This window comes from Pagrus pagrus (assembly GCF_965226575.1).
Source record: "Pagrus pagrus genome assembly, chromosome: 19".
Lineage (NCBI taxonomy): Eukaryota > Metazoa > Chordata > Actinopteri > Spariformes > Sparidae > Pagrus > Pagrus pagrus.
Window position 1 is genome coordinate 1,060,038 of NC_140203.1, and position 23,813 is coordinate 1,083,850.

Below are 23,813 nucleotides of genomic sequence, written 5' to 3' on the forward strand. Positions count from 1 at the left end.
AGATTTAATGATTGCATTGTTTGTAATCGGTTGCTGTGCTGCACAATCGATCGGCAGATTATTCATAAATGTCATAAATGTTTATATCTGATACAATAAATGTAAAATATAAGAAATATAAAATATAAGTGTAAAGCTACAACCAACAATGACTCACGAGGCTTATCAATGAACCAGGGGGTCACTTTCTCAATGAATCAGTCAGAAATAATGAGACAGCAGCTTTTATTTCATGATCTTTGAGGCACCAAACAGGAAACATTCAACGACAATGCATGCAAGCTGATTAATAAAGCCAGAGTGTGCACACACTGTTCAAACAGAAATACACACCATGTGGAGAACTGAACACAAACACAGGAAACATGAAACACGATCATCACGTCATGCTTTGGGCACCAACGAGTTATAATCTAAAGAAACCACGACGACATCAAATGTTAAAGGAAGGAAGAGACGTTCAAACTGCACAGCTCGCTCAAACATCGTCCTCGTTAAACGGCTCTGACACAGTTTCCTCTCCGTCTCCCTCGTCACAGACATGGCTTTTCTTAAAGTGTATCAGAGCAAGTGTCAAGTGCAAAAATCACACTGCTCTGAAAAAGGCCGTGTAGCTCGAGGGATTACACGACAGTCTGTCACGATGGTAGGGCGCGTACAAGGACAGGAAGCCATCGGTGACCGCCAAAAGAAAACATTTTAATGAGCACACACGCCCGTCACCAACGCTTAAAGTTCACTCAGGTGAGATTTTCATGAGCTGCAGTCTGTTCAGACTCAGCAGCAGGGAGCTCCTTCAGACCGACTCTTCAAGAGGCTGATATGCTTCATATTTAGAAGAATAATTTCTGATAGAAAATAATATTAAAGGGTAACTCAACGTCCCCTCAAAGACTTGTTTTTGCTGACCTCTAGTGGTTAAAGTTGTCAGTGATGCACAGGTGTACTCCAGGACACGGTGACATCACCTCTGACCTCACGCGACCTGTTCTCACTGCTGCTCACAAATCTGAGAAAGTGTTTCATGCTTTCTTATAATAACTGAACTGAACTGATTATATGAGTTTTGAGATCGTCATTGTTTGTAAAAAATGTCTGTTTGTTAGTTTTCTTCTTCTTCGCTCATAAAAACATTCCTCCACAGTGAAACTGGTGGTCAGACACTCAGCAGGGTGAAGGAATAGTTTGACATTTTGGGAAATATGCTTTTACCGCAGAAACCTGAATAAGGGAGAAGCCGGCTGGAGGGAGGTCGTCGCTGCTGGCTGTAGATCATCAGAAAGTACAAACAGAGGAGGCGAAAGCTACTTAAGTCCACCATCGAGTGCTTCTGTGGGTCAGTCTCAGTCTGATCTCCAGCGCTCAGCTGATCGGTTTGTTTACATGAAGTGACAGAAGGTTTAACAGGTCCAGTGTGGACAGAGAGCGTCCAACATCACATCGGACACTCGCCTGAAGCTGGGACACGGTGGAGATGTTCACATTTGGCTTCACCAGCCGCTCTGAGTGATCCGATCACAGGCGGACAGCTTTGAGCTCGTCAGTTCACTCCTGGTATTAAATGTGTCTCGAGTGACGATATCAAGAAGCATCTTAAAATCTGTTTTGCAATTAATGCCGAATTTACAAGAAGCTCCAATGATTCAGAATTTGTCGTAGCTGTTTCACAAAGTTTGTTTAGTTTCTCCTCATGAAACTCTTAAAATCACTACTTTTGTTGAGGGAGTCTGGTGTTATTGTGGTTACTAGTTCAGCGGTTAGTTGAGGACACGTGCGGCACACTGTCCTCGGTGCTGTCCACTCAGAGTTGTCAGAGCCGTCCACCTGTGATCGGATCACTCAGGACGGATGTTGATGCCAGATGTGAACAGGGCCGGTGTGAAGCTCGCTCAGTATCACGTTTATCTCGTTTCTTTTTAATGTGTGCAAAAACAAAGTGAAAAAAAAGACAATCTTTGTGTCGAACCACCGAAGGAAAATCAGCATATTCCCAAAAACGTCGACCTTTTCCGTTTACATCACTAACTTCACCTCGTGTGCAAAAGGAGGCGCGATGAACGTCTTCACGATGGTTCACTGCGACTTTAAAAATGCTTTGTAGCTTTTGGTCTGACGGCTGTCTGTGGATCATTTACTTCATTTTTGGACTGTGTGTCGTATCATTTGGTAACTAGAGGCAGGACGCAATAATCAAAATGTCTTCACACACACAGACGTTAAGACGTCCCCCCTCCTCTTCACTCTTTACATTCACACTGTAAACTCAAACCTCTGTGTGCGTTTGATACTTTCCTCTCGGTGTTTCTGGCTGTTTGAGCAGGATCGGTGTGTTGTCAAGGCCGCATGAATGTCACGAGTGTCAGGACGGTTACAGCATCACATCATATGTGACGGCACAACACTTTACTGTACGTACGCAGTGAGCGCTCACTGAAACACATGGAAGCGGCTGGTAGACACAGATGAGCGTGTGCAGTTAATGTTTGGCTTCTCGCGGGTAAAACTCGGCCAAGGTGCTCTGAGGGATCCTCTTCAGCATCTCTTTGGGGAAGATCCTCATCAGCTGCCATCCGATGTCCAGAGTCTCAAACACGCTCCTGTTCTCGTAGGCACCTGGACACACACACACACACACGCACGCACGCACACACACACACACACCGGATATCAATAAATCTGCAGGTTTCTGCTGGGTTGAGTGGCCGTTATAGAAAATGTTTCTAAATGTTATCAGTTTTTTTTACATGAAAAATAAACTTTCATTCATAGTCACACATGTTGTATGAGCTCTTTGTCGGTTTGTAACGCTGTCAGATAAATGTAGTGAAGTAAAAAGTGCGATATTTCCGTCTGAGAGGAAACTAAAATGTACTTAGTTACACATCGTCTGAACCAAAACCACTTAATGTTTTCTCATTTTCATCTTTAGTCCTGGAATCTAAACTGTCGCATCTTCAGTTTTGGATAATGGCCAGTTTGACTATCAAATAAAGAGGCACTCAGTAGAGAGCATACCTCCGCCGAGGCCCAACAGTTCTCTTCTGTACTCATACTCACAGATACCAGCCACCTAACAAGATCCATTACTCCCTGAAACCAAAGGTTCTGAGGTCTGTTCTGGGCCGAGACCCGAGTGGAGATGTTCAGTAGTTTTTGTGTAATCCTGCTGACAAACCAACAACAAACGGACACAGCTGATTTTAAGTATAACTGAGTGATCTGCCGTGCCCCACTGCACCTTGGGAGATGAAGTTCTTCTCAAACTTGGTCAGGAACTCCAGATAGAGCAGGTCATCAGCTGTCAGAGCCTCCTCGCCCACCACCGCCTTCATGGCCTGGACGTCCTTCCCTATGGCGTAACACGCATACTACACACACACACACACACACACACACACATTACAGAGTTGGATGATGATGGCGAGCACGTGCAGTATGAAACAGGAAGTGAGCGTGAACTCACGAGCTGATTGGAGACATCGGAGTGGTCTCTGCGGGTCATCCCCTCGCCGATGGCAGACTTCATCAGACGGGACAGAGACGGCAGCACGTTGATCGGAGGATAAATCTGAACCACAGGAGGACGAAGAAGATGATCAGCGATCAATGAGTGAAAACTACATCAGCAAAACACAGTCAGCTGCTCACACAAGTTAATTAATTAGACAAGAAGCTTCTGAGAGTCGAGTCGTTTGGTTTTTGTTCAGTCGTGTGTCGTGTTGGATTATAAACCAAATGAGTGTCAGTGAAACGCTCCAGTTATTTACATTTATTCATCATTAGAGGCGTTATAATCCTTCACACCACAGAACCTTTGGGTCCTAAAACATCTGGTGTCAACATGGTTTCTCATCAGGTCCCAGGTTGAGACTAACATGTTTGAATTCAGTTTCGTTCGTCCACGCCGCTGCTCTTCATCACCTGTCTGTTGTGAAGCTGTCTGTCCACGTAGATCTGTCCCTCGGTGATGTAGCCGGTCAGGTCAGGAATAGGATGAGTGATGTCTGAGAGACACGAGAACACGCTGTCACAACAACGCCGCGCTCATCATTAGCATTATTAGCTCGTGGCTGCGTGTGTGAGTGTGTGTGTGAGTACCGTCGTTGGGCATGGTGAGGATGGGGATCTGAGTGATGGAGCCGTTGCGTCCCTCCACTCTGCCCGCTCTCTCGTAGATGGTGGCCAGATCCGTGTACATGTAACCAGGGAAACCTCGCCGGCCCGGCACCTCCTCTCTGGCTGCGGACACCTGAGACGAGGCGGCGGGTGAGCGACACACGGGGGCGAGTTAGTGCACAATTTATTGCCAATTTCAGAAGTCGTCTCAGAGAAAATGTACTGAAACATTGTCTGACCTCTCGGAGAGCCTCTGCATAGGAGCTCATGTCAGTGAGGATGACGAGGACGTGCTTCTCGCACTGATAGGCCAGATACTCCGCTGATGTCAGAGCCAAACGAGGCGTGATGATTCGCTCGATGCTGCAATGAAACGTTTCATATCAACGCTGAATATCGTCCACTGAAAACATCACAAAGTCGTTAATGGCTTAATTTGAAGACGACACTTATATTATTAAAAATGGCGACTTAAATGACTGCACCTGTCTGAAGTTCATTTATGTTTTATACTCTTCTGAATGAGGGTTTAAGGAGCAACGAGCTGATTAAAGGTCAGACATACGTGGGGTCGTTGGCCAGGTTGAGGAACAAACAGACGTTGTCCATGGAACCGTTCTCCTCAAAGTCGGACTTAAAGAACCGGGCCGTCTCCATGTTCACCTGGTGAAGAAGAGAAACACGATGATACTTTCAGTACAGAAATGTTTTAGAGACCTCTTCTCTTGTTTTCACTCTATAAAAACATATAATCTATAATCATCACTGACACTGATCTTTACCAGCTGCAGACAGTCAGTGACGTGTTTGTCCACTGGGGGGCAGTGAAACAACAGTGAACAACACTGTCATCACCTCGTGGATGTGATGAACCAACAGCTGCTCCTTCCACCTCCAGCAGAAACAAACAACGTGATCACATCACTGGACTCACGTCTGTGTCCAGCTGATGAACCCGATCATCAGCTGTTTGATTCTGATAAAGTGGGAGACATGACGTGGGTCACACAGTCAGGAGGACGTCAGACAGTCAGCAGCAGTCAGCAGCAGTTAGCAGCAGTCAGCAGCAGTTAGCAGCAGTTAGCAGCAGTCAGCAGCAGTTAGCAGCAGTCAGCAGCAGTCAGCAGCAGTTAGCAGCAGTTAGCAGCAGTAAGCAGCAGTCAGCAGCAGTTAGCAGCAGTCAGCAGCAGTTAGCAGCAGTTAGCAGCAGTTAGCAGCAGTCAGCAGCAGTCAGCAGCAGTTAGCAGCAGTCAGCAGCAGTTAGCAGCAGTTAGCAGCAGTTAGCAGCAGTCAGCAGCAGTCAGCAGCAGTTAGCAGCAGTTAGCAGCAGTAAGCAGCAGTCAGCAGCAGTTAGCAGCAGTCAGCAGCAGTTAGCAGCAGTTAGCAGCAGTTAGCAGCAGGCAGCAGCAGTCAGCAGCAGTTAGCTTGTGGAGCTCTTTCCTCCTCTTCAGTAAATCTTTGAGAGGAAATGAACAGAAGTGTGTCGCTGCTGATGAAACATCTCCAGTTTATTGTTTCCTTATTCTTGATCTTGACCCGAGTCACTGGTACCGTTAGTAACAGCTGTGTTTCTCTTCTGTCGTTAGCTTCATCAGTGTAATTTACCCGCTAACTTTGTTTCAGGCCTCTGAGGCTGAACACAGTGAAGTTAGAGACGTGGGGAGTTTTCTGGTGTGACCAGAACGTCTCCACCAACAAGACACACATCTGTCTCTTCAGCTGCTAAATGCTCCTCTAACTGTGTCTAACTGTCCTGGACGTCAGAGAAGGTTCAGCCTGAAGTCACCGTCACTTCTGTTGATTCCACTCGTAGAGAAAGGCTTCAGCCTGTCACCGGCTGGTTTAGACACTAAAACAGGAGCAACATATGTAACCGCAACCTGATCTCTCCTGAGGTCTTAAAACTCCTGAAACATGCAGAACATTGTGAGGAAACAGTCTCCAGGTCTCACCCCCATGGCTGCGAACACGATGGCGAAGTTGTCCTCGCTGTAGTCCATCACGTCCTTCGACTTCTTCACCAGACCGGCCTGCCGACAGATCTGAGCTGCGATCTGACGAGAGGAAGGAAAAATCAAACCTCAACCTGTCTGTGTTAGTGTGTGTGTGTGTGTGTGTGTGTGTGTGTGTGTGTGTGTGCGTGCCTCGTTGTGTGGCAGCCCTGCAGCAGAGAAGATGGGTATCTTCTGGCCTCTGGCGATGCTGTTCATGCCGTCGATGGCAGATATCCCGGTCTGGATCATCTCCTCCGGGTAGATCCGACACTGAGGGTTTATCGGCTGACCTGTGGCATGAAAACAGTCGGTGCACAGTCCGGTGGTACGTCTGTAACTCTGTGTTTACTGAAGCTAGTTTAGGTTTTAACCTGCAAGTCTCATCAACATCAAGCTTCACTTTGAGAGTAACGACCCCCTCAAGTCCTCCGAGAACCCAGCGTCTACCAGAGTGACTCAAGCTGAACCACGGTACCGGAGTGTTTCCTGTGACATCACAGGTGGGGGAGGGGCCAGATAATGAACTGAACTGACAGAAAAAACTGTTTTTACCCACAACAGTGGAAAACTCTCTTGAATTATCAGGTTCTCACTCTTTTAGAGATCATTTTCCAGAACATCTTCAGTAACGATCGAGCTGGAACGACACTATTATGTTCCTTAATTAATCATTTTATAACTCCAGTCTTCTCTGGTGAACTTCAGTGAGTTATCCACGGCTGCATAACATCAGTAACCAAGAGCTGCTGGAAGTTTTGCTTTCATCAACAGAAATATTAAATATACAAAAAAAGAGGGGAGTTTAAATTATGTTTCAGGACGACACAAGATTTTTCCAGGACTTTCTGCTTTTACTCTCATTTTGCATGAATGGTTTTCCAGGTTTTCCAGGTTTGGGAACCCTGATTACGTCCACACGTGTGTTTCAGTGAACAGCACAAAAATAAATGACTTATTGTGGATTTCCTCTTTAATGTTGATTCATAGAGTCTGTTTTTGTTTCCATATTTTCAGATAGTCTTTTATTTAATTCCCTTTTTGCATTAATTTATTAACTTTTTTTAATATTTTCTTTTATCTTATATATACACACATATATATATATATATATATATATATATATATACATATATATTACTTTTAGACTTTTACTTTTTCGACTCATGGATCACTTCCACTTGTTTTCTAGATCCGGTCTGTTTTTGTACATTTGATTCGGGCACAACATGAACTGAATTAAAATGAAACGATCTGTTTTTACACTGATTATTAAAAGAACTTTCCACCACTGGTGCAGATATCAGCCTCACCTGACAGCTTCAGAACAGAAACACTCAACGTACCCATGATGTCCAGGAAGTCTTCAGCCAGGACAGCCGGTCCTCTGTCGATGGGTTTACCAGAGCCATTAAACACACGACCTGCGCACACACACACACACACACACACACACACACACACACACACAGATGAAGATTTGACATTGACACCTTCAGTACGATGAATTTACAAAATACAATAAAGTTTTACAGATTAAACTTCTGTTTCCAAACATTTTTGTCTCATTTCTTTTCTTTTATTTTCACTTTATTTCTTCAGGAAGTTCCACTGAAACCAGAATCTCCTCCACAACAGAGACCGAGCCGAGGCTTCAACAAAAGAGTTAACCTGAGGCTGCAGAGCTGAAGTCACCTGAGTTTACACCTGAATGAACGTGTGCTGTGTGTCGTACCCAACATGTCCTCAGAGACGGGCGTCCGTAAGATGTCTCCCGTGAACTCACAGCTCGTCTTCTTGGCGTCGATACCTGAGGTCCCCTCAAACACCTGCAGGGGGCAGAGTGGAGGAGGGCAGGTATAACAGTACATCATCATCATTTCAGGGCCGCAGCTGTTTCCTGTCGATCATTATCGTGATTTATTTTCTTTATAGTGATTTTATGTTCTGCTCCCTCGATCAATAAACATAAATCAATAATAAGGTCACAACACAGTCATGCTAGCAGCTCTGTCAGACTGTGCTACAGCACAGTGAGGTTTACCATGGGCACCATATGAGTTTAGAGTATTAGCATGCTAACAACAGCTAATTAGCAGGAAACAGCTGGCATGTGATGTCATCAGCGCTGCAGGTGTCTGGTCATATTAACATGTTGACCTGATGGTGGCGCTAGATGAAGTCAGGAGGACGCCTCCTCCATCTGATGGTTGTAGAGATTAGAGTACCTGCACCACCGCTTTGGAGCCGGTGACCTCCAGAACCTGCCCGCTCCTCTTGGTACCATCAGGCAGCGTGAGGTGGACGATCTCTGCATACCTCGGGAACTGTTGAGAAGCAGGACGATGTCATCAGAGACAGCTGAGAGACGAGGAGCACGTTAACTTCCTGTTTGTACCTCACTGCAGCGTGATGCTTCACAGCCGACAGGGTCACAGTAAAATACTTTGATGATGTAATTCTATTGGATCTGAATGAAGCTGACAAGATAAGAAACGTTGAAGTGGACCGTCTTCACTGTGAAGTCACGTGAAGTCAGTGTGAGATGAGGCAGCTGGGTTCTTACCTTCACCTGATCCAGAATCACCAGCGGACCGTTGACTCCAGACACGGTTTTATAGGCTGAGGAGGCAGAAACAGGAAGTGATGACAGCAGAGTGAACTCAGCTCCGACACAGCAACAGACCTGCAGCTGCAGACTGACGGCTTCATTCATGAAATCAGAGCTGAATATTAACAGAAATGTGACGATGGACCTCTGCAGGCTGCAGGTCGCTCATGAACGGGCCGCTGACGACTCGTGGACCTTCAGCAGCAGAGTTTATGTGAGGACGAACCAGAACGGGCTGATGAGCAGTAAGTTCATATCAGAAAAGGCCATTTTCTGACGAGACGTCAGGACAACTTGCAGCTGAAAAATAGGTATCTTAAAAGAGACGTTGGGACATTTTCAAGTCGTCTTTTGACTTGAAAATGTCCCGACAAAGAAACAGGTATTTTTAATGAGCTACAGTGAAGATTTAGTTTAAAAAGGGGTTAAACATCATCTCCTCAGATCAGTGTGATCTCTGTGATCACAGCAGACGAGCTGTGTGGAGACATCTGATGTTTAAATCATCTCCAGCTGCTTCAGGTGTTCAGCAGAACGCTGCAACTCTGTTTTACTGTGAAGCTCCAGAAATGTTCTGTGGACTACGAGACTGAGCCTGAAATCCTCACATGTGCAGAACCTGCCTGAGAAACATCATGTTTTTAAGTTGTCTTCAGCATCACAGTGATCCAGTGACGGTTGTCTGAACATCCGCAGGTTCACTGCTAACAGGAAGTGCTAACAGCTGATTCAGCAAAGTTTTAATGGAGTTTTGGAGGATTTTATTTATTTTTCCTCAGATACTTCAGCTGTTTAGCAGAATGCTGCGACGCTGTTTTACTGTTTTCACCTGACTTTCATCAGCATGTCGGGACGAGATGACTGGATTTATGTACTTCATGTAATTTCTCTGTTAATCCCTCAGTAATGTGAACGTCTCTGTGGACGTCTTGTAAAGGTTTATAAACTAACAGCTGATGGATTCATCATTAAGACAATCAGCCTCTGAGCTTCATCTCATCACAGTGAGCTGGAGGCAGAGCTGCAGATATATTTATCACTGAGGCCCACACACACACACACACACACACACACACACACACTCATGCAGCACAGTCAGCAGCCTGGACTGCAAACATGCATCATGTGGGCGACAACATGTCAGAAAATGATGAAACACGACGCCAAACTTATAAAAGTGAAACATGAAGACACGAACGGAGCTGATCAGCTGTTTCTGTCAGGTTCACAGCACAGACTCATCAATGCCTCCTGTGATTGATCAGTCAGCTGACAGGTGTCTCACACATCCTGACCGTGTCCTGTCTCTAACATGACGCACGCCGTGCAGCATCACGCACGCACACACACACACACACGCACACACCGGGACTCACTGAGGCGCGGCTGGGAGATATAGTCCCTCTTCACGGCCAGCACGTGCTCCCGGGAGGCGGCCGGAGCGGCGGCCGGCGGCCTGGTCCCGCTGACGGCCGAGGACAGCTCGCTCATGGCCCCGTTCACCATCCCTCTGAGCGCCTTCATCGCCATGTTCACACCTGCAGCGGCAGCGGAGTCGTGACAGGCTCGGCGCATGCGCAGAGGGCACACCACAGCTGCATCACTTGGGGGCTGCAGACACGACGAGCCGGTGCAACCAGCGCTTTATTATTGTGTTGTTGTGTTATTTGTCTGCTGAATCAGAATGTTTGTTGAGATTAAACATTACAATAAAACTTTATTAATCAACCAGAGACTTTAAAAGTCAAAGAACAGTCAGTTTATATGATTTACAGTGAAATTAAAGGAGCCACAGGAGAGGGAGGAAGATTCATCTGCTCCAAAGTAAAAAAAATAAAAAGTAAAACAGGAAAACTAAAAATGCAGATATATTAAAATAGAGGATGTTTGATTTGTCTCGTGTTTCTTCTTCTGTTGTTTGAACTTCATGTCTGTTCACACATCATGTTGTTTTCCAGCTCTGAACTGATTTAATCAGGAGAGAAAAAGTCCAAACTAAACTGAATAATCAACGGTTCTGGGACCGTGGGCTGACCTGAGGTCCGTGTGAACGAGGTTCTGACCGACAGACTTCTGGTTTCATGTCTTCACTTTAACTTTGGAAGAAACACTTTCTGTCCTCACTGATCCTGATCCAGTGTGTTTGACCCTCGTCAATGTCCCTTTAAACTGGACATCTGACACATATATTTAAATGTTGATTCATTATGTATCTGACACGCTGAAGATATTAATCCAAATACTGACGTTCCTCATTCAGAACTATAAGCTGATCAGTGTATTGATCAGTGAAATTAATCTCATGAGCTACAGGAACATCAGTGATCGGTGACGAGAGGCTCCGCCCACATTACATGAACATGAACCGAGTGCCACGTCAGGAGATGGAGGGACAGATGGTGGCGTGATAGGTTAAGATGGCCGACAAGCCAGAGACCACTGTTCAAGACAGGTTCAACATTTCTAAGTGGACACCGCTGGATATTTTAAATGAGACGTCTGGACATTTTCCAGCCGTGTTTGAGGCGACAGAACCAGTTTAATCAAAACGTGATGTTTTCTGAACACTAACCGAGTGTTTCTGTGTTTCTGGGTCTGAACTGAACCACAGCATGATCAGTGTTGTAAAATAAAACTATGTAAAGCTTCAACATATCCGTAGTTTAGAGAAACATTTACTCTGGTGACTGTCGGAGGAGCTGCTGTCTGAATGTTCGGAGCAGAAAGAGGAGAAATAACTGCTTCGTTTCTGTCGTAGTCTTTTAATTTCACCATCCTGAGCGTCAGAACAGAGTTTATCATCAAAGCAATCAAACACATTCACACTGTGATCTTCACTTCACTCTCATCTGCAGTGAGACGCTGCACGGTGGAGCCGGCTGGTGTCGAGGAGAGCAGCGCTGCAGCTCAGGCAGGTGAGAGACATTAATCTGAGCTGATACCGAGTGATTAAAACATCCCCATCAAAACAGGAAGTCTCATAGTAAAACGACCAGAAGCTGGTGAAGTTCTGAACATGGGAGGATTGTTCACCTTTAAAAAACTTCCTACTTTAAGCAGGACACCAGCGAGTGCACCGCCCCTTTGAACCCAGGTGAACCAGAGCGGTGAAACTAACAAATGCATCATCTCCGCGTCGTCACTCTGCAGCTGTTAGTAGCTGTGAGCAGGTTTCAGCCTCCTGGTTTCTAGTAGTCGCTGTACGAGCCGACTCTGTGTGGGTGAGTGTGTCTGTGTCCCGCTCTGGGACCGGCCCACTCCTCCTCAGGTCTGTCAGGTCTGTCAGGTCTGTCATGGCGGCTGGACTCGTTGGTCCAGCGCGGGGCGTAGCGGGAGAGGGGAGGGGGAGGGGGCGCTCTCCTTCGGTCCTCGTGCCGGCGGGACGGCGGGCTCCACTCCGGCTCCTCTGAGCGGGGGGGTCTCCTCCACTGACTGTCGAGGTGAGGGGCGGTCCATCGGTACGGTGAGCGCAGAGCGGCTCCCATAGGAGGATACAAAGAAGGTGGAGGTCGTAACGGTGGAGGGGAAAGACGGCCGTTGTTGTGGTGATGATGGTGATGTGAGCGATGGTTCATTTCTCTTGGAGGGAAAGACCTGAAATATGAATTAACAAGAGGGACGGCTCCTTTAACAAATATATTTTAAGAGTTGTTTCATGAGGAGGAACTGAACAAACTTTGTGAAGGGTCAGGGTCGGTGCCTTCTTGTAAATTCAGCATTAAATGAAAACTTGCAGTGAACTAGTGACCACAGCATCCCTACCTGTGGTGTCTGGAGTCACTGTAGTGAGGTCGTCGCTCCTCTCTGCTCTCAGACGGCCGATGAGCAGCACAACCTCTCATTGGCTCCTGATCCGACTCGTCCATCCCGTCGTTACTGTTTAACAAAAGCACGACAAGGAACGGATCAATCAACGTCAAACTAGAGCAGAAACTGATAACGTAAAGTAATGAATGATGTGTTACAGGCTTTCAAAGTCAGACACTGAGACCGCTGGATGTACACAGGAAATATTATGTTGTTGTGGGAGTTTTTCAGCCTATTTTGGCACATTTAGAGTAATAAACATACGCCAAATTAGCCGTTAGCAGCTCCTGTTCACAGTGTGCTCATAGATGTACAAACTATCACTGGATCACTGTGATACTGAAGAAAAGTTAGAAACATGAAGAGTCTCAGAGGTCTGCGGCTACAGGAGCGTCTTTTATTCAGCCTAATATTTCATGTGCTGAAACTGACAGTAATGAACTTCCTGTTGTGTTCAGAACATCTGAAATCTACAATCCATTCTTGGTCCGTCTCACCTCCTCTTCCGTCCATACTGCAGGTCTTCCAGGTAGTTCTGTCTCTCGATCTTGTGGCCTCGCGACGAGTTGAACACTGACAACAGAAGAATATTAAATATATAAATTATATTTCACCGTCAGTCAGAAATGAGCCCGAAACATTAAAATAACAAACACCAGTACTCACACTCCACAGCCTGTTTAGGATCCATCCCATCGACATCGATCAGATACCTGCAGGTCAGACACAGCTGTTAGACACGGTTCACACCTGCAGCTCACACTGACTGATTCACACTGAACGCACCTGCAGATCAGGTAGCCGGTTCGGTTCAGACCGTGGGTACAGTGGACTCCGATCAGCTTGTCTGTGACGGAAATGACAGTTAACAGGTGAGTGTGATGTTAAAGCAGCAGCAGCTCATTTAATGTCCACATCAGTCACATACAGATGTTTACTTTTGCTTTGTGAGATCATTTTTAACCAAAAACAAATGTTTTGTTCAAACTGAACAGAAAATTGATGAAAAAAAATGTATATATAACTATATTATGCAGATTATTCTGATTAACAGTAACACACAGGGTTCGTTTATTTCTCACACATGATACTTAATCTATCAATAAGCTTCGGTGCTGAACGGCTGCTGTAAGTCGTTCAGACCAGCAGGTGTCACTGAGCTGCAGAGTTTAAACCAACAAAGCTTCATGAGGCTTCAGCAACACAAACTGCAGCTGAGAGGCGACAATCTGCAGAGCGAAGGTGACAAAACTGCTGATTTTCTAGAGAGTTAACGTGTGTGAGGACGCTGCTGGACAAAATTAACAGTAAATGAAGAAATAACATTTGTTTTTTTACCCAAAATACTGTAAAGCAGAGAAGGAAGAAGTGATTTTCAGCTCATGCAGAACAAGAGAGACCAGTGATGATTAGCACGAGAGTCGGTAGGATTCAAGCTCCAACCAGCTGAAGTTGCATTTATCAAGTGGAGAGTTATTTCAAATTAAAAGTCCTCTTTCTGTGGACAGAAACTCTTTATTTCTTAACAAGGCTTTTATTGTGAAACATTATCAGGAACATGGTGTGGAAACTGTCGCTGCTGCATCTTCTCTCCCGTTTTATTATTTTGATGTTAAACTAAAGAGGACGAGTTCGCACAGTTGCTCTGATGGACTGTAATCCTGCTACACTCTCATCCATGGGCTCTTATTTTGGTAGTGGTGGAGTCTCGTGTGACATCTGGTGGTAACATTAGGTATTACCAGTCCTGTCTTATACTTACAATTAAACTGGTTTGAAAATTTGGCCCAACAAAATCGTCCCACCCAGTTCCAGAGAGCTCCTCACCGTTATCTGCGTTGTCTCGTAGAAACCTTCGTACGGTGCGTTTGAAGTTCAGGATGGTTTCGTCACTGGGAACCTCATGACCAGCTGTGAAGATCTTCACAAACAGCAGAGACTCTGGCACGTCCTAAACACAGAGACAGCGAGTGGTTTGGTTAAACTGAGGAGAAAAATAATAAAACGTGTGTGTGTGTGTGTGTGTGTGTGTGTGTGTGTGTGTGTGTGTGTGTGTGTGCGTACCTGTAGTTTGTAGTAGCGTGTGGTGAAGGTCAGGTCGATCATCAAACCGAGCTCTTGCTTTTCTTTGCTGAGAGCGTCCAGCAGCTCCCAGGGACCGAAGACGTCCGAACGTGGAAGCTGCTGGTTCAAAGACTGAAGAAAACACACGTGTTGACCGCTCGCGCTCAAACACGACCACAAAACACACGTCTGACCTGCAGACGGCAGCAGAGCCGCTCACCTGTTTCAGAGGCACTTTGAAGGCGATGAATCGAGTCCCGTGAAGTCGTTTCCCGACAGCTCTGTAATCCAGCCACCTGCCAGGAAGAAGACCTCATGTTACAGCCACGCAGAGCTCAGCGATGTGGGAGGGATGTTGATAATTCATCATTGATCGATATAAAATGTCTTAATCGACAATCAGAGATAATCAGTGTTTTACAATGACACATTAAAGACACTCGCTTTTTAAATAAATCCAAATAAACACAACATAAGACATTTTACACAAACTGATATTATCACATTTTATCAGCTGGATTTTGTTGCCAGTTGTTGAAGCTCTGTCAGTAAAATGAAGTCATTATTTTGTGTTATGTAACTTTATGTTCACTCCTGGAGCCGCTCTGACTGCATCACACACAGATCCTGTCACAGACTAAATCAGGCCTCTAAAGGGAAAATGTTCAACATATGAAAATGTTATTAATGATTAATCGATTGTAAAGGCAGCCGACTATCGATTAAAGAAATAACTTAACATTTTCAGCCCCAGTTGTGGATGAAACGACATCTGAGGAGACATGTTGTGACATTTTATAGACTAAACAACTAATCGATTGATTGGAGAAACAACCAGCTGATTAACTGGAGGATGAAAATATAATCGTTGGCTGCAGCTTCACTGTAAAATGTCCCAAACAGCAGCGTGTTCGTGTCAGATAAGAAGTGTTGACCAACACACGATGACCTGTCACATGTTGATAAGGTCTCAGCTGAGCTGCTGGGTCTTCTGACTGGATACATCACTGAATTAAATGCTGAATGTCATTAATCAAAAGTATTTCATTACATTAAAACTGTTAAATTAGTGAGTTTTAAGCCTTTAGAGCCCAAATACTTTAAATATCAGCACGGCTTCAGGCTCGTCCTGTTCATGGTCCAGTGTGTCTGTCGGTGCTTCAGACTGCAGCTCGTTTTAATCACAGTAACCAAAGTTAGCTCAACATTAGGACATTTAACGTGCTGACAGAAGAAACGTGTCCTCACCTGTCCGGGATCCCGTTCTTCTTGTTGTGTCGAGACATTTTAAAATCCTCTCGTGTGCTTTTCTTTTCTCTCCGTCTGTCTTTTCTAAGAAACGAAACTCACTTCTGAACAGCTGAACGTCACCACGTGTACAAAACAGAGCAGTTAGCTTGTTTGTAGCTGTAAATGAGAGCAGCTGGGTGAAGTTACCTGTTCAAACACGCGGGCTGCAGGTGGAGCAGGTGTCGCTAAAACATTTTAATATTAAATACTACAAACTATCTCAGTATAACTGCGCCCATGTTAAAAACTACCAGGCTGTGAACCCACATAAACAACACAGCCGTTTTCTGCCGGCCGCTGCAGTCGCATGTGGATGACGTATCGACACGCCATCTTAACGCGGCGGAGGACTTCTCACTGCCACCTGGTGGTCGATGATGGAGCTACAGCAGAGAGAGCTCTGCTCATACTGAAGAGGTAGAAGAGTAACTAAGTAGATTTACTCAAATACTGTACTGAAGTACAGATCTGAGGCGGTTTTAATGCAACTTTCTACTCGACTACATTTAATCGTGACATTTAAAAGCCACTGTTATCGACTTTTATTACTTTTATAGACTTTTATAACTTCAGTGAAGTTAGTTTTAAGTTGGATATTGGACAGACATTCACAAGCCACTCCAATAGCTTCCAGGTCATGTGATCAATTGACTCAAAATCAGTGTGGGATCATGTGACTACACTGGCTGCATGAGATACACCTCTTGTTTTTACATTTTACATCTCGAAATATTTTATATGAATTTTTATTAATTTTTATATGTAAATATTAGCATGTTAGCTCAATAGCTTCCAGGTCATGTGATCAATTGACTCAAAATCATGTTGGGATCATGTGACTACACTGGCTGCACGAGATACACCTCTTGTTTTTACATTTTACATCTGTTCATATTTTTTATTATTTTTTAGGCTATATGTGAATATTAGCATTTTCGCTCAATAGCTTCTCAATAGCTTTAAACACAGTATCTCTGCTTTAAATATCCCACACATTTATTTTGCATGTCTGCTGACTGACTTGAGTGAATATATTTTATAATAAATATATAAAAATATATATTTATATAACACCTGTTTCATAGTGACGCACTTAAGTTACGGAAGTAGAGTCTCAACTGAATACAGAGTTGGGAGGATTACTTTTAAAATGGATTCTGATACAGTTACTAATTACCTGCTAAAAAATGTAGTCAGTGACATTATCACAGTAATAAAGTAACCTGATTACTTTCCATTACTTTTGGATTACCTCGATACCAAACACAGGCTAATAAAAACAAGAGAAGTTAAATAGCCGACCAATAAGATGATGTCATCTCACAGAATACACACTCATATCATTGTTTGTTTTAAAACTGTAATCCTAAACTGTTACTTTGCAGACAAAAAATAAACGTTCATCATGTCTCAGTCATGTAACAATCAACAATAAAACATAAATATATGTAAAATAGTCACAGTTGTCATTTTGCAGCAGTCTGATATTTTCACCTTTGTTACAAACATTTTGCAGACGACACGTTCTTGTACTTGTTCAATATTTTCAGTGCAGGCGTTCACTTTGTGTTCTTGTGCGGGTGCTCGTCAGGACTCTTGTGAGTACTTTGCACACTTATAAATAACGAGAGACGGAGTCAGTCAGCGTCTTTAATGAGTCATGTTGTTTGTGAGCACATCAGAATATATAATAACAGAGCAGGACTCTGAATGTTTGAAGATGTGGAAAGTTACTGATGGTGACGCTTCGTGTTTCTGCAACCTGTGTGACTTGATTACCAGCCGCAACATTGTCAGCTGATGATGTTTTCAGTGTGTGTGTGTGTGTGTGTGTGTGTGTGTGTGTGTGTGTGTGCGTGCCACACCTCTTGTATCATAAACTAACACAGGAGCAATTTGGAGAATTTAGCCTGGAGTTTATTGGCTGTGTGTGTCTGGTGTCGCCAGCGTGCAGGATACAGTCATAAACTGTCCGTGTTTGGAGCTGAGATCAAAATGGAGGCTGAGTGAGACACTCGAGAGGTGGGAGCAAGGAAAGGGGTCAACGGCCCCCGAGTTCACGGCCCTGGCACACATTCATTTTAAGTTGCAGATCACTGTGACCCGAACCAATCAGTCCTGTCCAGTGTAGTGCAGCTGTTGTTGTTTTAACCTGCTCTGTCTGTCTGTGTTTGTGTTTGTCTGTGTGTGTGTCTGTGTGTGTGTGTCTGTGTCTGTGTCTGCTGTGATATTTGTGTCACTCCAAGACGTCCTGTTGTTCAGGTGTCATCATGGCGTCCCTCAGTGATTCAAGCTTTTATTGTTATAATACTCTGAATCAGTATTAGCATACTGAGTGCTCTTAACTAACTCAGTTAAATATCACTGTTTTGAAGTCAAGTCTTATTTTCATTGTCTTTTCTTCTGTCTATAAAATGTCGATCAGTGTTTCATCCACAAACTAAAGATCTTCAGTTTTCTGTCCAAGAGGAAAGAAACCAGAAAATATTCACATTGAACAAGCCGACAACACAGAAGTTTGACTTTTTCTCTTAAAAAATGTCTCAGGCCGATAAATCAGAGCTGAGACTCAACATTCAGTCTCGACTGTGAAGCCAAGATGGACGAGAAGTCTGCCTGCTGAAGAGGACGTGATGCGATCAAAAGCTCCGAAACAGCTCAACTCACCTGATTTATATTAAAGGAGCATTCTGTAGTTCTGGTGAAGAATTGTTAACAGAAGAGAAAGTCTCCAAAACTACATACTGCCCCTTTAAAGTTCTACAACAGTTAGTGATTGGACTTTGTGGTGGTGTGCTGAAAATGACTCCTGATGATAATTTTCATTGTCTCTACTCGAGTGCGTCTTAACTGGAACAGCAAACACCTGACGGAAACACACCTGAGGGAAGAGGTGCGGGAGGTTTGCACAGTTGCGTTTCCCAGCAGACGGCTGTAATGGATGATTACATCACACGTGTGATCCTTATACGACAAGGAAACTCCATATATGGTGAGACTGGAGGAGCGTCGCTTCAGAGGTTTAAAAGGAGCACAGAGGCACGAAGACACATCCAGAGACGCACGAAGAAGCAGAAGAAGAAGAAGAAGAAGAAGAAGAAGAAGAAGAAGAAGAAGAAGAAGAAGCAGAAGAAGAAGAAGAAGCAGCATGCTGCAGTGGAGACGACCGATGGATCACAGGGGGGAGTGTAACAGGGCAGTGTTGGTGTCTGTGGCACAGTTTGATCCGGGGGTGAGTCTGCAGAGGAGACCTGGAGCCAAGAAGGACACCAAGGAACTCCACGGCACCCTCAGCAAACTGGGCTTCAAGGTGGACATCCACATGGACCTGAGCGCAGACGAGATCTATGAGCTGTTTCAGAAAGGTAACACACACAACACACACTCTGTCAGTGTGTTTCTATGTGTATTAATGTGTGTACTGACTGATCGGAGCGCAGGTCGTCTGTTGCTGTGCAGAGAACACACGCTGCTGCTTTATTTACTCACTGATTTATTATAAGACGTGTTCAGATCTCAGGAAACACTCCAGAATAATCTGCCCCTCCAGCGTGAACCTGTGAATCTCTGGTGACAGTTTAACTCATGTTTGAACCCAGAGAGAGTCTGTGCTCGCCCTCTGCTGTCAGCCTCTCCACGCTGACTGACATCAGTGTGACACAGACACCAACATCAAACATGGAGATCCTGCAAACTGCACCAAGCTTTGAGCCTTTCCTTTAAACCTTCACGTAGCAAACAGGAACTCATCTTTACAGCACGTCTGTCCCGTCATTAAACCTCAACAACGACCACAAACAACAATCTGGGTACAAAATAACGACTGAATGACTTGAGCTTTATATAAGCAGGCAGCCTGTGTGTTCAGAGGACACACACAGATATCAGACAGGCTGAAGGTTGATGTGGAGTTTTACAGCTGATTATCTTTCATAGATAAAGTGGAGAACAGCGACCTGGATGTGATTATTGGTTATGTAATCCAGCTCTGATGGAGACGTTTGTGTTGGTCAGGAGAACAAAGTCATAGATGAGGACTGACCCAGTGTGTGTGTGTGTGTGTGTGTGTGTGTGTGTGTGTGTGTGTGTGTGTGTGTGTGTGTGTGTGTGTGCGCTGCAGAGAGCCGGCGGCCCGTGAAGGACTGTTTTCTGGCCGTCTTGTCGTCTCACGGGGAGGAGGACTGCGTGTTCGGGGCCGATGGGAAACCCGTCCGACTGTCGTTGATCTTCTCGTGTTTTGACAACGAATACATGGAGGAAAAGGCCAAAGTGTTCCTGGTACAGGTGAGTACAGGTGAGCAGCAGGAGGAGAGCAGGCTGTCCTGTCAGCAGCAGGACTTTGATGCAGATGAAAGCTTCTCCTTCAGGTTGTGTTACTGAGGACGTTGTGTTGTTGCTGTCTGTCTCTGCAGGCCTGTCGAGGACAAGCTGTAGATCCGGGTGTGGAGGTGGATTCAGCTGATGACAGCAGAGAGAGCAGCTTCTCGCAGTATCTCTCACTTCCTGTAGATACAGCTGTGATGTACGCCACACCACCAGGTAAACACCTGTCCTGCTTCACTGCACACAGACCTCCAGCTGTGTGGAGCTGCAGGTGGAGCTGGTCCAGTCGAAGTTCCAGTGAAACACTGAGATCAATTCAGTCAAATGTAATGCATGAAAGTCTGACCACCTCAGGGCCTCCTAAAACCCCCTGAAGCCCACTAAAACATCCTGAAGAACCTTTAGAAGGTCCTCACTGACCACTACAACCCCCAGAGGAACCACAAAACCTCGGGAACCTAAGAGAAACCCTAAAATACTATATTACCTCCTCAGTGGCTGCTAGAACCTTTCCGAGAACCTCTACAGAACCTCTATACCATCAACACTGCTTAGTGAAACCTCCCCAAGAAACCAGTGAACCCTCTCAACGACCATCAATTCTCAGCTACAGAACCTCCTCACAGATGACTTAAATCTCCTGAACTGCACTTACAACCTCCTAAATGACCACAGCAACCTGAAAGAGCCACAAGAACATTATGAGTGACTACAAGAACCTCCCCAAGTACCTGTAGAACCCCCTCAAAAGCCATCAAGTCAAGCCACGACATCAGAACCTCATCAATAACCACTAAAACTTACTAAACGACCCGTAGAACCTCCTTAATGACATCAACAACCTCTTAAAGACCCCTCATTGAAACTTCTTAAGTCCTGCAGAACCTCCTAAATGAACCCTAGAACCTCCTGTAGAACCATTTCAATGACCACTAACACCCCTGGAAGAACCATGCAAACCTAAATGACCCCTAAAAAATTTAAAGACTTTGCTGGTCAACAGTGTGTAAATATGACTGATGGTTGATGGTTGATGGCTGATGGCTGATGGTTGATGATTGATGGTTGATGGTTGATGATTGATGATTGATGGTTGATGATTGATGGTTGATGATTGATGATTGATGATTGATGGTTGATGGTTGATGATTGATGATTGATGGTTGATGATTGATGGTTGATGATTGATGGTTGATGGTTGATGATTGATGGTTGATGGTTGATGATTGATGGTTGATGGTTGATGATTGATGATTGATGGTTGATGATTGATGGTTGATGATTGATGATTGATGATTGATGACTGATGGTTGATGGTTGATGGCTGATGGCTGATGGTTGATGGTTGATGATTGATGATTGATGGTTGATGGTTGATGATCTGTGTGTTGGTCTCTGGATCATCTTCTCTGTTTAACCCGTCTCTCCTCCGTCCTCTCCTCAGGTTACGGAGCCTTCATGCACCCCCTGGGATCAGTCTTCCTCCAGACCTTCTGCACTTTATTAAACGAGGAAGGCCTTCGTGACCTGGAGCTGACTCGCCTGATGACCCGCCTCTCCCACAGAGTGGCCTACACCTTCCAGGCCAAAGGTCGCGACTTTGATGGGAAGAAAGAGATGCCGTGCCTCGTGACACGACTGACCAGAGAAGTGTTCCCGTTCGCCAAGTCGGGGAAAGACGGCGGGTCCGCCGGGCTCTCGGCCACGTCACTAGTCCACACCGACAACACCCGGAAACGGACTCCCTCCATCAGTTAGACTGCAGAGCGCCAGTGTTCGTGACTGCGTCTGAATGTATGAGGACAATAATTATCAGCAGGAATGTAGATGGACGAGAGGAGGTTCCAGAAGAAGTCAGGAACCAGTTTGTATTTTCTCAACATGTCTGACTTCCTGAAGAAAGTCCAAAGATGTCATGAAGGAAACAGCTGCTGAAATATTCTGCTGATGTTGTACATAACTCTGGAACAGGTTGTCTCATGTTCATGTGACCTGTCATTTATTTATTCATGTATCTGTTTGTTATTAAAGAACGATTTCATTGACTTGAGTGTTTCAGCTTCCTTCTGTCTGCTCTCTGCGATGGAAGAACACGTCCGTCAGAACAACTGAACCCGGCCCAGTACGGCCTCAATCAGTAGATGTTAGTCAGCACCTCTGATACAGATTAACACACCGCTGGCATCACGTCTGTCTGCTGATGAGTCCGGTCAGTGAGTGAAGCAGATTCAGGTGAAATGTTTCAGGATCGAGACATGAAGCTCTCAGTCTGTCCTGACAACCATAAAGTCATTACAGGAAGTCACTGAACTTCAACAGAACTGAAAGTATCGAGCAGACCTGTGACTGACAACATGACTGATAGTACACCTGACTTCACACCTCACTTCACCTGCGTTACATCATAACCAGCTGACTGACGAGGTCAGAAGTCACAGGATTACACGTCAACGAGATAAGTCGACCTCCTGATGATGTTGTGTCAGTTTCTCTTTGGCAGACCTTTAAAGGAGCACTACGTAGTTTTATAGAAGAAATTCAAACTGAGATTTTTAATATTTACAATATTAATGTTCCATAAGAGAATAAACAAGCTGTTCTCAAAGGAAAATAAGTTCCCAGAACACTGTCTGAAGCTAGACAGGTGGCAGGGTCCGCCACATATAAACAAAATGATTCCACTGAGCACCACTAGAGGTCGCTCATGTTCAGCCAGTGGTATGTGCACCATAGTTAGTGGCTTTATACAGTAAATTACATTAAATCTTTGAGTTTATTTTATGTCTACAATCATTGTGTATTTCACGACAGTATCACAATTCAAACAGATTTTATATGAAAGCCTGATGTTACAAAATAAAAATAAATGTTGGTACAAAACAGGTTACATGTGGCAGCAGCGTGCTCGTTAGCTTAGTTATGAAGAAACAACATAATTTTGTGGCTCGTGTCAAACTTGGCAGAAAGTAATCACAACTCAGAACCTTCACCTGCAGATTTTTATTTCTTTTACTTGTACAAGATTAAATACAAATAGGAAAAGTTGAATTTTGAGTCGTATTCCCAACTCGTCAAACAGTGATGCCTCAGGATGGCGGTCGACTTAAAGCGTTACTTTCTGACGAGTTTGGAACGAGACTCAAAAATTAATTTATAACTAGCGCCTTTAAAAAAGCAAAAATATTTCAATTAAAAGTAAAATGAAAAAGCTCGGATGGAGCAGAGTGGTGTGAGGCCATCAAAGTAAAGTTTCACTAAAGTACCTTTTACTTGAGTATAATATTGTGTCGGCTGTTTTGGACCCTGAGACGTTGAATACAAAGTGTTTGACTTCATGTGAGGAGTCAAACATTAAAGCGTTAGAAAGACTCAGCCACAATTAAATGTGGCTTCTGAGTGATCAAACAAAAGCAATGTATTGAAATAACATTCACACATTCAGAACTAAAACAGTCAAACCACTTCAACTTATTTTCCTTTAATTTCTTGTTAATTTGTGCCTGAGGAAAACATTTTCTTCTCAGGACTGAAATACATTTTACACGTTGGCTCTAATCCTCTTCTGTGGATTTATTTCCGTTGAGATTTGAGAAACATTTACATTTATACAA

At 44.6% G+C, this 23,813-nt stretch overlaps 3 protein-coding genes across 3 annotated transcripts; 1 reads left to right on the forward strand and 2 right to left on the reverse strand.

Annotated features, from left to right (window-relative positions):
* Positions 1–210: 210 nt before the first annotated feature.
* atp6v1b2 (ATPase H+ transporting V1 subunit B2) lies at positions 211–10,286 on the reverse strand. The gene is made up of 14 exons (XM_084384120.1): positions 10,095–10,286; positions 8,674–8,729; positions 8,336–8,434; positions 7,843–7,936; positions 7,454–7,531; positions 6,261–6,400; positions 6,069–6,170; positions 4,682–4,779; positions 4,356–4,479; positions 4,099–4,249; positions 3,922–4,004; positions 3,464–3,568; positions 3,239–3,368; positions 211–2,613 (listed from the first exon to the last, which is right to left on the reverse strand). The coding sequence occupies exons 1-14, from the start codon at positions 10,246–10,248 to the stop codon at positions 2,477–2,479; spliced, it is 1,551 nt and encodes a 516-aa protein (XP_084240246.1). The 5' UTR covers positions 10,249–10,286; the 3' UTR covers positions 211–2,476.
* A 1,174-nt stretch (positions 10,287–11,460) lies between these two features.
* Positions 11,461–16,197, reverse strand: dusp11 (dual specificity phosphatase 11 (RNA/RNP complex 1-interacting)). Its single transcript, XM_084383815.1, has 10 exons — positions 16,027–16,197; positions 15,838–15,921; positions 14,810–14,885; positions 14,590–14,721; positions 14,353–14,476; positions 13,312–13,372; positions 13,192–13,238; positions 13,023–13,098; positions 12,481–12,594; positions 11,461–12,312 (listed from the first exon to the last, which is right to left on the reverse strand). Exons 2-10 carry the CDS (start codon positions 15,873–15,875, stop codon positions 11,907–11,909), a joined length of 1,074 nt encoding a protein of 357 aa, XP_084239941.1. The 5' UTR covers positions 15,876–15,921; positions 16,027–16,197; the 3' UTR covers positions 11,461–11,906.
* A 2,752-nt stretch (positions 16,198–18,949) lies between these two features.
* LOC311275351 (caspase-7-like) lies at positions 18,950–22,240 on the forward strand. Its single transcript, XM_084383820.1, has 4 exons — positions 18,950–19,244; positions 20,000–20,163; positions 20,292–20,418; positions 21,647–22,240. Exons 1-4 carry the CDS (start codon positions 19,028–19,030, stop codon positions 21,958–21,960), a joined length of 822 nt encoding a protein of 273 aa, XP_084239946.1. The 5' UTR covers positions 18,950–19,027; the 3' UTR covers positions 21,961–22,240.
* The last annotated feature ends 1,573 nt before the right edge of the window (positions 22,241–23,813 follow it).

Bases quoted from the DNA above. Each gene is read 5' to 3' on its own strand.
- atp6v1b2 (XM_084384120.1), bottom strand. From the start codon at position 10,248: ATGGCGATGAAGGCGCTCAGAGGGATGGTGAACGGGGCCATGAGCGAG. The intron at 8,730-10,094 runs GTGAGTCCCGGT...CTGCCTCCTCAG, and splicing joins TATCTCCCAGCCGCGCCTCA to CCTATAAAACCGTGTCTGGA. The intron at 7,937-8,335 runs GTACTCTAATCT...TGCCCCCTGCAG, and splicing joins GCTCCAAAGCGGTGGTGCAG to GTGTTTGAGGGGACCTCAGG.
- dusp11 (XM_084383815.1), bottom strand. From the start codon at position 15,875: ATGTCTCGACACAACAAGAAGAACGGGATCCCGGACAG. The intron at 14,886-15,837 runs GTGAGGACACGT...TCTTCCTGGCAG, and splicing joins AAGAACGGGATCCCGGACAG to GTGGCTGGATTACAGAGCTG. The intron at 13,099-13,191 runs GTGAGTACTGGT...TTCTGTTGTCAG, and splicing joins TCCTAAACAGGCTGTGGAGT to TGTTCAACTCGTCGCGAGGC.
- LOC311275351 (XM_084383820.1), top strand. From the start codon at position 19,028: ATGCTGCAGTGGAGACGACCGATGGATCACAGGGGGGAGTGTAACAGG. The intron at 20,164-20,291 runs GTGAGTACAGGT...CTGTCTCTGCAG, and splicing joins CCAAAGTGTTCCTGGTACAG to GCCTGTCGAGGACAAGCTGT. The intron at 20,419-21,646 runs GTAAACACCTGT...TCCTCTCCTCAG, and splicing joins GATGTACGCCACACCACCAG to GTTACGGAGCCTTCATGCAC.